Here is a 14,541-nt window from a genome sequence, read left to right on the forward strand (position 1 = left end):
GTTAAACTGTTTACATTCCTACATGGAAAGACAATATTTGTAAGTCTTGAAACTTTTCAGTATCTAGGTAGTGGGTGGGATTATACACACACACACACACACACACACACACACACACACACACACACACACAGAGACAGAGAGCACAGAGGGAACTGAATAGGATGGGATCATATCTTTAAAAAATGAAATTAACAGCACTCTTTGTAGTTGCCAAAAACTGGAAGTCAAGGGGATATCCATCAATTGGGGAATGGCTGAATAAATTATGGTATATGAATGTAATGGAGTACTATTGTGCCATAAGAAATGATGAACAAGAAGACTTCAGAGAGGCCTGGAAGGACTTATATGACCTGATGCTGAGTGAAAGGAGCAGAACCAGGAGAATTTTGTGCACAGCAATGACCACAGTGTGCGAGAGTTTTTTCTGGTAGACTTGGAATTTCGTAATAACGCAAGAACTTCTTAAAAGAAAAAAAAATCCCAATGGTGGTTCTCTAAGGCAAAATGCCTTCCACACTCAGAGAAAGAAATATGGAAGTCATTCGCAGAATGTAGCAGATCATGTTTGTGAATGTGTATGTTTTTGTGTATCATGTTTTGATTTGTTATATGATTTCTTCCATTTATTTTAGTCTGACTACATAGCATGACTATAGTGAAAATGTACTCAATAGGAAAGTATATGTAGAACCTATACAGAATTGTATGTAGTCATGGGGAGGGAGGGGGTTAGTGGGGGTTAGGGGTGGGGGGGATAAAATCTCAATTGTATGGCAGTGATTGTTAAGCATTAAAAAAATAATAAAAAATTAAATTAAATTAAATTTTAAAAAATGAAATTAAGCAGTGAGAGAGAAATATAGTGGGAGGAGAAAGGGAGAAATGGAATGGGGTAAATTATCTCCCATAAAAGAGGCAAGCAAAAGACTTTTCAGTGGAGGGAAAAAGAGGGGAGGTAAGAGAAAAACATGAAGCTTATTCTCATCACATTCAACTAAAGGAAAGAATAAAATGCACACTCATTTTGGTATGAAAACCTATCTTACAATACAGGAAAGTGGAGGAGAAGGGGATAAGCAGGGTGGGGGGGGATGATGGAAGGAAGGGCAGAGGGAAGAGGGAGCAATTTGAAGTCAACACTCTTGGGGAGGGACAGGATCAAAAGAAAGAACAGAAGCAATGGGGGGCAGGATAGGATGGAGGGAAATACAGTTAGTCTTACACAACACGACTATTATGGAAGTCATTTGCAAAACTACACAGATATGGCCTATATTGAATTGCTTGCTTCCCAAAAGGAATGGGCGGGGAGGGAGGAATGAAGAGAAGTTGGAAGTCAAAGTTTTAGGAACAACTGTCGAGTATTGTTCTTACTACTAGGAAATAAGAAATACAGGTAAAGGGGTATAGAAAGTTATCTGGCCCTACAGGACAAAAGAGAAGATGGGGACAAGGGAAGGGAGGGATGTTAGAAGAGAGGGCAGATCAGTGATAGGGGCAATTAGAATTTTTTAAAAAAATTTTTTAAAAAAGATAAGATATTGTCATAAACATAGACCTAATTTTAATAATTTACCTAGGTAGAACACAAGCAGCCAGGTGGTACAGTGCATAGAGTATTAAAATTAGGAAGACCTGAGCTCAGTTTTGTCTCAAACACTTGCCATTTGTGTGATCTTGGGCAAGTCACTTAATCCTTCTCTACTTCAGTTTGCTCATCCATAAATGGGGACAGTAAGAGCAGGTACCAATCAGATCACTGAAGTCATTCGCCCTTAGGAGATGGTCCATCCCATTTTTCAGAAAAGGTAAACAAGAAAACTGCATATGGTCACATAAAGAAACAATGAGAAATCATCATCATCATCATCCAGATATAACACTGATGGATAAAACCTGAAGAACAACATTTTTAATTGATGTCACTATTCAAATAAATATTCATGGAATTTCCAAGCTACATAGAATGTTATGCTTTCAAAGTATAGAGATCTGAAAGAAGAGATCAAAATCATGTAGAAATAAGATGAAGTATACATCACCCTACTATCATGTTACTTGAATTGCAGTGAGAATGCTTTCTGTGAATCTATACTTATTCAGTCACAAAAAACAATTATTTTATCCACCCGAACAATAGCCAGCAGAACATTAAATATAAAACAACAGGGATTATTCTAAGACCATTTCTAGCCGAACTCCACTGAAAGAGATTAGAGGCTTACCAATATAATAAAAATTCCAATTCTACCACAGCTAATTTATAATTGAATGCCACATGTCTATCAAAGGGATACTTTATAGAACTTGATAAAATAATAAAATTTATTTGGAAAAAGAAAAGAGCAAAAATATCTAGGGAAATGATGAAAAGAGGTCAGGATAAAAGAGAAATACAATCGCTAGAGTTCAAATTATATTTGATGCATCATTCACCAAAACTATCTGGTATTGGTTAAAAATTAGGTAGAACAATGGAACAGACTGGACAAAGGAGAATCAGAAATAACAGAACTCAGTGATCCAGTGTGTGAAAAACTAGAAAACATAAAGTACTTAGGAAAGAACTCTTTATCTGATTTTAAAAAAAACTACTGGGAAAACTGTAAAACAATGTGGCAGAAATTGATTTAGACCAATATCTTATATCATATTCACAATATTCTAAACGAATACATGACCTGTTAAAGATCACACTATTAAAAAATACTATAAAAATCAGAAGAAAAGCAGATCACAAACCTCTTATATAAAGGACAGAGGGAATTATAAGATAAAAGAGATAACTATGGTTACTTGAAATTGGAAAGCTTTTGCAGAAAAAATTAATGCATTCGGGATAAGAAGGGGAAAATCTGTTTCAAATTTCTCTCATCAGGATTTGATATCCAAGACATACAAACAATTAAAAGAGAGAGAAATTAATACACATATATGTGGGTATGAATACACACAGGTGTACGTGTGTATATATAATATATACACACATCACACACACAATAACCATTCCCCAAAAGACAAGTGGTCAAGGATATGAACAAACAATTCATTAAAGAATAACTGAAAACTATTAACAATTCATTTACAAGAATGTTCCAAATCGCTAAGATGAGAAATGTAAATGAAAACAGCCCTCAGGCTTCACCTCACCCCCTGCAAACTGGCAAGAATGACAAGAAGGTGGCAGCAGTCAATGCAGGAGGGGTCCTGCATGTGTTATCAGAGAACGCTAGGTGGCACACTGAGCAGAGCGCTGGCATTCCAATCCAACCTTGGACATGCACTGGCTGTGCAGACTCAGGCAAAGCACTTAACCATTCTGCCCCCTAGGATTGCTGCAAGGACCAAATGAGATGACATTTATAGAGCGCTTAGCACACAGTAGGCACTATATAAATGCTACTATTGCTACTATTCTTAGTGTTGTTATTACCATTATTAGTGCATTATTGATGGAGCTATGAATGGCACAGCCATTTTGGAAAACAATTTAGAATAATGCAAATGAAAGAACTAAACTGTCCATACTATCTGACCCAGAGGAAGAAGGGAGAGGAAGAGGAAAGACCCGAGGCAGCAGAGTGGGCAAGGAGAGAAGGGGAACCAAGGATGAGGGAAGGGGACTCAGGGTACCACTGGGAAAGGGAGGAAGTCAGCAAAGAAGGGCAACAGCTACAGCATCCTACTGGTCTTGTTCTCCAAGATTCCATTACTGGGCTTTTAATCCAAGAAGGCCATTGATAAGAAGAAAGTCTCCATACATACCAAAATATTCATAGCAGCACTTTTTGTGACAGCAAAGAATTGGTAACAAAGCAGATGCTCATCAACTGGGAAACAGCTAAACAAAATGTGGTACAATGAAAATAATGGAATACGACTGTGCACTCTCCACAAACAGCCTTTGACATTGTTGATACTCTCCTCCTTGATACTCTCTACGTTTTCAGGACACTATTCTCTCCTGGTTCTCCTCTTACCTATTTGAACCCTCCTTCTCTATCTCCTATGCTGGATCCTCCTACAGAACATGCCCTCTAACTGTAGGTGTCACTCAAGATTCTGTCCCATGCCTTTTTCTCTTCTTCTCTATCACCTCATTTGGTGATCTCATCAGTTCTCATGGATTTAATAACTTACTTATGTTGTTGTTTGTCCTTCATTTTCAAAGAGAATTCTGTGGAGATGTCTTGACTCGTGCATAAATTAGATTTAAATAAGGCAGAGTTGCAAGTCATCAGCCTCACCCTCCTTCCAGCGTTATCAAAGTCCAATGGCAGGACAAAAGTCAACATGACTGGCCATGGCCCCAAGATGCAGCTCCATGGAACCTGCCTTAGGTGCCTTCATGGCCATTGGAACAAAATATTCTCATCTACCATTCCATTAGGGGAAGTCTTCACATGCTTGGGGTAGACACCCCCATAATGGTTTACAATCAACCTGGTTTAGCACCTCTACAGAAGTGGTTTACTGGGGTGAGGCCACTTGTAAAAACAAGAACCCTGACATACACCGGAGTGCCTGTTGTACAGGTTCTTTAATCTGCTTTTCTAAAAGGAAAGAAACTTTTGAGAGGTCAACAATCACTTTAATCAAGTATATGTATCATTCACTAAGTTCAGGGGGGAAAAGTCAGCACCCTGAACTAAAATACAGAGAAATCAAAATCAACAGACATGGCTGCCTACTGTCTGACATGCATGTCAGACATGTCTGTGATGCATGCATCACAGATCAACAGACAGAGTCAAATGTCTGAGGGAAGGACCAACATCTGGTTTTCAAAGCTGGGGGGGGCTCCTCAGTGGCTGCTCAGAGTCTCATCTGGCCAAACAAACACTTCCAAAGAGTAAGCCCCAAAGTAAAACCTCACCTCACTATAAAATATATTTATACATTTTTTAGAGCCAGAGGGCATCACAACCCTTGAGAACCAGTGACTCATTAACAAAATGTATGAGCCTTCCTACAAGTCTTCCCTAATCAAACTCCCCTTAATGGACAGGCCCATTAATGGATGAAGAAGATCTTCCCATTAAAAAGCAAAATTATATTAATAATAAGCAAAAATGCATTATCAATATCCCACTACACATGCTACAGTTTCTTAGAGAAAAAAGTGTGAATTGAGTGCCAGAGAGACACCAAAGGTGGATAAGCAGACCTGAAAAGGGTTCAGGAAGACCTCATACCAGAGGTGCCAGTCCCCCTTGAATATCCCATATACCCTGTCTTTATGTAGATGATTCTCAAATCTACCTATTGTGCCTCAATTTCTCTGTTGATCTCCAATTTCACATCCCCAAATGCCTTTCAGACATCTCAACATATGATGTAAAATATAATGGAACAAAAAATTACAAACCAAAATCAGTTTTACAAATCAATCTCAATTCTGGAAGAGAAAATAAAATCATGCGTAGCCAAAATTAAGCTCTATGGCCCCATCTACTGGATCATTCACATTTTCCTAATAGTAAGCAACCTATTTCTAATTTTTCATTAGGGCTTTAATTTATCTTTGATTTATCTTACCGATTCAAATCCAAGTTAAGATAAAAACATAATTACATCTACAATGAATTCTGAAATGGGTTCAGTATGTTTTTTCTTTGGAAAGATTACCCCTCTCTCATATCACCATTCTTCCTTCCTCAGAGGGAATAAATAAGAGATTTACATGAAATGATTATAGCTCAAAAATCCTGCTTGGGGAAGAAAAACACAGACTTGTTTTTAAATAACAGAATGCTAGCACACAAATCAAAGCTACATGTTTACAATCTAACTCCTTTAGCTGTTAAGCTTTACTGTTAGCTCATCAAGAGCAAGGGTTGCTTCCTTTTGTCTTTCTATGTCTAATGTCTCACACAGTGTCTGGCTCATGGCAGGGGCTTAATAAATGACTGTTGATTAATTGAAAGCAAATTCCTTGAATTAGATTTTCAAATAAAACATGATAAAGTCTCCCAAAAATACATATTTAAATCATTTGTAAAAAAAAAAATGGTTATTCCCAATTTTTAATGAGGTTGCCCACTCTTAGATAAATTATGTAAACAGCAAGGCAACCTAAGGAAGAGTCCAGATGGGGCAATTACTGGGTAAGTCGAACCACCACTTCCACCTTAACTACTACCTCCCCTAAGATCTCAATGAAGACAGTTCAGGAATAATAATTTCTCCTTAATCACTCACCCAGCTTCCAACCTGGGCTTCACAGCCATCAATGAGAGCTTCAATGGCTTTAGAAAAGGAACCTAACAATATCTTCACCACCTCCACCACCAGCTGACCAATCATTTCCAACTGGCAGGTAAGGCCCATGAGCCCTGGAAGTGGTAGCACCCCCATCTCAGACAACAAGTCCTGCTTCCAATTCAGCCCCCACATCATTCCAGGAAGTAACTCCATGCAAATGCAGCCTGGTAGCTGCAGCCACAGGTCCTAAGGACCATAAAAAGCACTGTCAAATGGCTCACTATCAGAAACTAATATGATTTTATCTAATTTTAACTAATATGACATTAAAGAAGCTATATTACCATCTGCTTTGCTACTGCACCCTAAGGACTATAGGACTTTCTCATCTAACTTACAGCTAAAACCTCCTAGGCCTGACTATGTTACATTTTTATCTGTATTGTCACTGTTTAACTGACAGTGCTATGAACATAGTAAATACCTAGTACATGCTTTTCTTTTTTCATTCATTCAAATTACTTACTATTATTATTATTAACACAATGAGTAGATGGTCTCCAAGACTGACTAAGTTCCAGGGAGGTTGAAATTTGCGTCAGTGAAGGGAATACCTACACCGACTAAACCACAGATTCTTGAAGCAGTGAAGCATTATTACCTCAGTCTCAGAAGAATTAAAATTACAAGTGATAGTACAAAATGTATGATAGATATGGGTAGGAAGTTTGTGACTTATTACAATTAATGAACTACTTTCAAGAAATGGCATAAAAGGCATCAAGGATAATGAAGTAACAACAATCCTTCAGGAATATACTACTACATATTAAATATTAAAATACCTAAGACAGGGCCTCCAGTTTGTTTGGTTTATCTTCTATGAGAGATTTTTAGAAATGGAGGACAAGAACTGCCCAGAAGAACATGTTGTGGAGGAATTATGATCTATTCAAAAGGAGGAAATACCCACATCAATCAACTGATTGATCATCATCAACATGGATTCTCTGAATCCAGTGTTATTACAAAATATCTATCTAAAAGAAATTCAAGATAAAAAGGGAAAGTCTACTATGTGCAAGTCACTGTATTCAGTACTACTGGAGACTGAAAGATACGTAAGGCAGTGTCTTCCTATCAAGTATCTTAATTCACTTGCAGCTCATGTGAATAAAAGGTTGTGGAATTAGAGAGACAAGACATACACAGGTGGAAAAAAACTCATATATCTATGTATAAATAATATAAGATTAAGTGTTAAATACAGACATTAAGAACTATAGGAATATGATTAACAAGCAAGATGACAAATTAGTCCCTTTGCCTAAACCATTTCAACTCTCCAAAAAAAGGGAATTAAACGCCAGATGTACTTGTAGTTAGATACACACACACACACACACACACACACACACACATACATACACACACAAAATCAGAACTCCTATGAGGCAAAATTCTTAATACAATTAATATCAGAGAACGCTGCTCCTTAAACTGTTCACTCAGCACCTCTCTCCTACCAGCCTCCACCCACAGGAGCTAAGATAAGATACATTGCAGGTTTCTGCAAAGGTCCATCAGAGGATACCATGTTTCTTCAGAGACTCTGTTGGAATACTCTCCCCTACAACTCCTCCTACTCCTCAAGTAGTGACAGACACTGACTGCACAATCAGGAGTGGCTGAAATGGAAGGGGGAGGGGGCTGAAGACTTAAAACTTGATGATTTTTGAATGGGGCACAGGCCTAAGAACGCTATATCCTCCAGTGTAAGAAGGTTAAGGTAGCCTGGTTGTCTAGCCTAGGGGGTTTTTCTGGGCCAGGAAAGATTCAAGCTAGTTCAGAGGTTAAGGTACAGGATCAAATTGAAAAGAGTTATTCACAGATCATATAAAATTTAACAAAAGTTCACTTAACAATAGCAAGGAAAGGATATTCAGCAAATAGGGAACTAATAGCCTTGATTTTTATCAATAAACAAGAGAGTTCCTCAGCTAAGAGCATGGGGGGAGGGAGAGGAAGGATGTAGAGAGTTTGGGAAAAGAGAATAAGGTTTAGATAGCCATTGTGGAAATGTAGAGTTAATTAGGTAAGATCAAAAGGATTGTTGTGCAACAGCCTGGCTGAGATTAGAAAACAATTCAGTAGTAGATTTTGTAAGGCTTCCTCCAGCATCCTGAAATAGGAGTGTATGGTGAAGATAACTCAAGTTTGGAGTTTGGCGAGACATGAATAGAAATATACTAAGAAAGCAAGGGAATTAAGAGGAGAAAACAGTGTACAAATAAAGCGATCAACCACCAGGTCAACAAAATGAAGGCAAAAAAGTAAAGAAATACAGCAATCAAATGCAGCAGTAGAGGAAGAGAAGTCATGCTGAATAAATAAAACAGCTGTTCTATATATAATTCTCAATGATTATTTTTGAACAACAAGACCATGCCTAAGGCTCCGAGTCTAGAAGACACACAAAACTAGGAGCCTACATTTGGTGTACAAAGCAAACTGCTAAGGTATGTATGTCTGCCATTTTTTTTTTTTGCTGGGCCTCATGTAGTACAACTATCTGATTCTCTATTATATTTGAATTATAACACTTCTTTTTGAAAGAACTTTTGGGGAGGAAGAGTCAAAATGGTGGAGAAAAGGCAGAGGCTGGCATGGGCTCTCCCCAAACTCCTCCAAATATCTTTAAATAATGCCTCAAAACAAATTCTAGAGTGGCAGAATTTACAAAAGCTCACTGAAGAAAATAATTCCTTCAAAATTATAATTGGGCAAGTAGAAGCTAATGACTTTATGAGATCAAAAAACAATAAAACAAGATCAAAAGAATGAAAAAATAGAAGAAAATGTGAAATATCTCATTGGAAAAACAAGTGACCTAGAAAACAGGTCCAGAAGAGATGATTTAAGAATCACTGGTCTACCTGAAAGCCATAATCCAAAAAACAAACAAACAAAAAAAACAGCCTTGACATCATCTTTCAAGAAATTATCAGGGAAAACTGCCTTGTTACTCCAGAACCAGAAGGTAAAATACAAATTGAAAGAATCTACCAATCACCTCCTATAAGAAATTCCAAAATGAAAAGTCTCAGGAATATTATAGCCAAATTCCAGAGCTTTCAGTTCAAGAAGAGGTCAAGAAGAAAATATTGCAAGCATCCAAAAAGAAACAATTCAAATATCATGGAGCCACAGTCAGGATAACACAAGATTAAGGGAACATAGGGATTGGAATGTGATGTTCTGGAGCTAGGATTACAACCAAGAATCACCTACCCAGCAAAACTCAGGAGAATACTTCACGTGGAAAAAATGGGCATTCAATGAAATGGAAGACTTTCAGGCATTCCCAATGAAAAGATCAGAGTTGAATAGAAACAAGACTCAAAAGAAGCATAAAAAGGTAAACAGGAAAGAGAAATCATAAAGGATCCAATAAAGTTATATGTTTACATTCCTACATGGAAAAATTATACTTATAACTCCTAAAGACTTTCTCATTATTAGGAAAGTTAGGAGTATACACAGAACAAAAGCACCAGTGTGAGTTGAATATGATGGGATGATTAACTAAAAAATAAAATTAAGGGATGAGAAAGAAGAATGCATTGAGAGAAGGAGAAAGGAAAAGGTAGCATGGGGAAAAATAAAAGTCATGAAAGATTTTAAATGGAGAGGAAGATAAGGGAAGTGGCGGGGGCAGGGAGAAGGAAAGGAAAGAGAGAACACATGAACCATATTCTCATCAGAAATGGCTCAAAGGAAAACACACTCAATTGGGTGTAGAAACCTACCTTACATACAGGAAAGTGCAAGGAGATGGGGATAAGAGAAAGGGGAGTTTGACAGAAGGGAAGGTGGACTGAGGGAGGTAAAAGTCAGAAGCAAAACACTTTTGAGAATGGACAGTGTGAAAGGAAAGAGAGGGCAGAATAAACAGAGGGGAAATAGGATGGAGGGAAATATATAGTTGGTAATCACTACTGCGAAAAAAATTTTATAGCAAGTTTCTCCAAAGACCTCTTTTCTCAAACATATAGAGAACTGAGTCAACTTTATAGAAATAATAGCCACTGTTCAACTGATAAATGATCAAAGGATATGAACAAGTAGTTTTCAAACAAAGTAATCAAAGCTATCTATACGCATATGAAGAAATGCTCTAAATGACTATTGATTAGAGAAATGAAAATTAAAACAATTCTTGAGCTACCACCACACATCTCTCAGATTGGCCAAACACGTATAACCTATGTCAAATTGCTTGCTCATTGCTTGCTCAATGAGAGGAGGGGATAGAGAGAGAAAATTTTAGATTCAAAATCTGAAAAAAGAATGCTAAAATTGCTTTTACATGTAATTGAGAAAAATAAAATATTAAGTTAAAAAGAATAAAAAAAACTTTTGTATTGGCTTTGGCATGTAATAAAAATCCATGTCTCAATAAGTGCAATAAAACATTTTACTTACTCCACCCATTGTAATTCCATGAATAAGTGCAACATAAGGCTTCTGACAAGTACCTACAAAAAACATATCTATAATTAATTTCAATATTTGGAAGCTTCAGTTTTTTGGCAAAATACATAAAAATATATTTAAAGCACAAATATTTGCAATATAAATGGAGAAAATTAGAGGAGCACTCAACAAGAGTGGTTTGAAAAATATGTCCCCAATTGATAAATGGTCATCCCCAATTGATAAATGGTCAAAGGATATGAACAGGCAATTTTCAGAAGAAGAAATTAAAGATATCTATAATCATATGAAAAAATGCTCTAAATCACTATTGATTAGAGAGATGCAAATCAAAACAACTCTGAGGTACCACATCACACCTATAAGACTGGCAAACATGACAGAACAAGAAAATGATAAATGCTGGAGAGGATGTGGGAGAGTTGGAACACTAATTCATTGTTGGTGGAGCTGCGAGCACATCCAACCATTCTGGAGAGCAATTTGGAACTATGCCCAAAGGGCTACAAAAATGTGCATACCCTTTGACCCAGCAATATCGCTACTAGGACTGTATCCCCAAGAGATCATAAAAATGGGAAAGGGTCCCACATGTACAAAAATATTTATAGCAGCACTCTTTATAGTTGCCAAAAACTGGAAGTCAAGGGGATATCCATCAATTGGGGAATGGCTGAATAAATTATGGTATATGAATGTAATGGAGTACTATTGTGCCATAAGAAATGATGAACAAGAAGACTTCAGAGAGGCCTGGAAGGACTTAGATGACCTGATGCTGAGTGAAAGGAGCAGAACCAGGAGAACTTTGTGCACAGCAATGACCACAGTGTGCGAGAGCTTTTTCTGGTAGACTTGGAATTTCGTAATAACGCAAGAACTTCTTAAAAAAAAAAAATCCCAATGGTGGTTCTCTAAGGCAAAATGCCTTCCACACTCAGAGAAAGAAATATGGAAGTCATTCACAGAATGTAGCAGATCATGTTTGTGTATGTGTATGTTTTTGTGTATCATGTTTTGATTTGTTATATGATTTCTTCCATTTATTTTAGTCTGACTACATAGCATGACTATAGTGAAAATGTACTCAATAGGAAAGTATATGTAGAACCTATACAGAATTGTATGCAGTCGTGGGGAGGGAGGAGGGTAGTGGGTGGTAGGTGTGGGGGGGATAAAATCTCAATTGTATGGCAGTGATTGTTAAACATTAAAAAAAAGAAAAAAGAAAAAAAATAAAAGAAAAAAGAAAAATATGGATATTATCAATTTTTTATTTTGTAAAAAAAAGAATTAGCAGTACACTATTTACTATTCTTTTTGTTGACATCTACTCATCACTCTAAAGTCAACATACAATGGAAACTGCGAACCATGACTACCATCCACTTTCTCTATTGGTTAACAGTGTTCTATCTACGTTTGCTGAATTGACTATATAGTCAAAATATGCTGAATACTGAATCTATAAGGCACTTTACCTGTATATGTGTGTTTCAGCAGAACAAGATATGTGCATGTATGCAGCTTTCTCTGATGTCAAAATGGGAATAATGATGCTTGTACTTAATAAAGTTTAAGGCACTACAGAAATATAAGTTATTCCTGTGCCCCATGGAAAGAGATTTCTGTTTTTACCTGCTTGTTTGCACTGTCCAACTAAACACACAGTTATTAACAATTCTCAATGCAGTACATTAAGCCAGATACTTCCAAATGAACAAGTTCGTCTTTTAATAAAATACTAGCCAATGCACAAGGATTTACTAAATATTATATCATACTTCAATTTTTTAAGTTAGACATGCACCTTATTTCTCAATTCTGCTTTATGACAATGCACAGCACACATACCAATGGCATAGTTCAGAATATACTCTTCTCTGAAGAGGTCCTGAGACAATTTCGGTTCTGTCTTCCTTGACTCTGCTAAGACTGGAAAAGAAAAAGAGTAAAATATCAGATAGAATAAGGTGAAAGTTTTTTGATACCAAATATTCAAAAGTTATATGATTTTCGTAATAATCACTGGTGGAAAAAACCTCTAAAAGGGCTATCCACATACTCTTAAAAACTAGAAGATAACTTAGATGTTGTCTAGTTGAACCTCATCATTTTATAAAGAAAACATGAAGGATCACAGGATTTGGAAATGATTTGATCCTTAATCATCTTTCATTTCAGAGATGAGGAAACTGAGGATCTAAAAGAATAAGTGAAATCCCCAAGGTCACATAGATAGTAACTTACAAAGAGCCTGATTTAAACCAAGAAGCTCTGAATCCAAGTTCACTACTACTGACCACCAAACCATACCACTTCTAGACAGATAGGGCTCGTTTGAGGAAATCATTTGCCCACAGCCACATAGCTAAACAGTAGCAGAGTCAGGACTAGAATCCAGGTCTCTTGAGTTTCTAGTCTAGTAGTCTTTCCACTATATCATGTAGTCCTCATCCCTGAATCTATTGTCTTACTTAGGCTCTGTTCATTTTTCTTTTAAACTCTATAATTTTTCCCACTAGGAACCACCTATTTCCTACATAGTCTTATCTCCATGCAATCTTTAATGATGAGATCAAAAAGGCCCATACTTTTGACCATGCCAACCCTCCCTTTAAATCCTATTAGCAACTATTACACTCAGATATGGTATCTGGAATTAAACATTTTTAAATTCTGACTATGAGGAAAAAGTGATCTATGGAATTTTTGGTATTATGTTTGTAACTTAAGAATGTTATAGGCAAGAAATAAGGACTAGTCTGCATATCAAAATATTCATATAGTAACATTATTTGTGATAAAAAGATAGAAACAAACCACATATCCAACTACTGGAAAGTATTTAGACTGTATAATACAAATGTAATAAAGTATTACTGTATATATGGAATGAAAAATTATGAGAATATATACAAAATAATCAGAGTGAAGAAAGCAAAAGAATAACACATTCACTGCAAATATGTAATAAAAGCATTAAAGCAGCAAGAAGATTATTATTTAATGCAATGGACACAAATGGTATGTCTTTAAGATTAGTACAGTTTTTCATTCTTCTACAAGCAAATAAAAATGAATCATCACAAATACAATCTGCAAACAATTTTATGTACTGTCTTAACTGTTAAACTTAACTGTTTTATTATATTTTATTTGTTTTGTTAAGACAAAATTCATCATTTTGAAAAATAATATTGTTGGTTACTTATACTAGTTTCTGGTTAATCCTCTAGAATTTATTTCTGTCTTCTTTCAAAATATTCCAACTCTTGATCCCTTCTAAGCTTTAAAATGAAATTTGACATCTGCTTCTTTCATCTTACCTTTCTTTGATCAGTATGAAAGTATTTTATCCATCTGTTCCCTTTTGAATCAACCTTACTGCTGTTTCTCTTATTAAAAAACAGTTCTGATTCTGAACAAAAGTTCTGTTCAAACAAGCCATTTCTGTACTCTAAGTAAGTTTGGTTTGAGCCTTCATTGTAATATTTCCCAAATTAAGGTATAGATACAACGTAACATCAAAACACAAATAGGCTACTTCAGACATGAAGATTTTTTTTCAACGTCCTAGGAAAAACAAGTGGGTCAAAAATATCAAGGGGAAAAATAAAAGAAAACTTGCCTTGCCAGATTTTAAAATATAAAGATACAGAAACAGAACCAAAAGTATATAGTCTGTGCGTGAAAAACCCAAAATTATGATAATGACTCATATTTATATAATATTTCAGGATTTACAAAGCTCTTTCCCCACAACAGTCCTGTGAAGAAAGACATTCAAGTACTACTGTTACCATTCTGTTCAATGGCTCACCTAGGATCATC

At 36.2% G+C, this 14,541-nt stretch overlaps 1 protein-coding gene across 9 annotated transcripts in view; it reads right to left on the minus strand.

The window, feature by feature from the left end:
* The window catches only part of HIBCH (3-hydroxyisobutyryl-CoA hydrolase), a 150,911-nt gene that overhangs the window by 69,621 nt on the left and 66,749 nt on the right, over window positions 1-14,541 (minus strand). For all 9 annotated transcript variants that reach the window (XM_072612663.1, XM_072612667.1, XM_072612666.1 and 6 more), the window contains 2 exons: window positions 12,562-12,642; window positions 10,696-10,748 (listed from right to left, as the gene is read on the minus strand). In XM_072612663.1, coding sequence (XP_072468764.1) covers window positions 10,696-10,748; window positions 12,562-12,642 — 134 coding nt within the window. The remainder of the gene's footprint in view (window positions 1-10,695; window positions 10,749-12,561; window positions 12,643-14,541) is intronic.

This window comes from Notamacropus eugenii, chromosome 5, assembly GCF_028372415.1.
Source record: "Notamacropus eugenii isolate mMacEug1 chromosome 5, mMacEug1.pri_v2, whole genome shotgun sequence".
In the NCBI taxonomy this organism is placed as follows: domain Eukaryota; kingdom Metazoa; phylum Chordata; class Mammalia; order Diprotodontia; family Macropodidae; genus Notamacropus; species Notamacropus eugenii.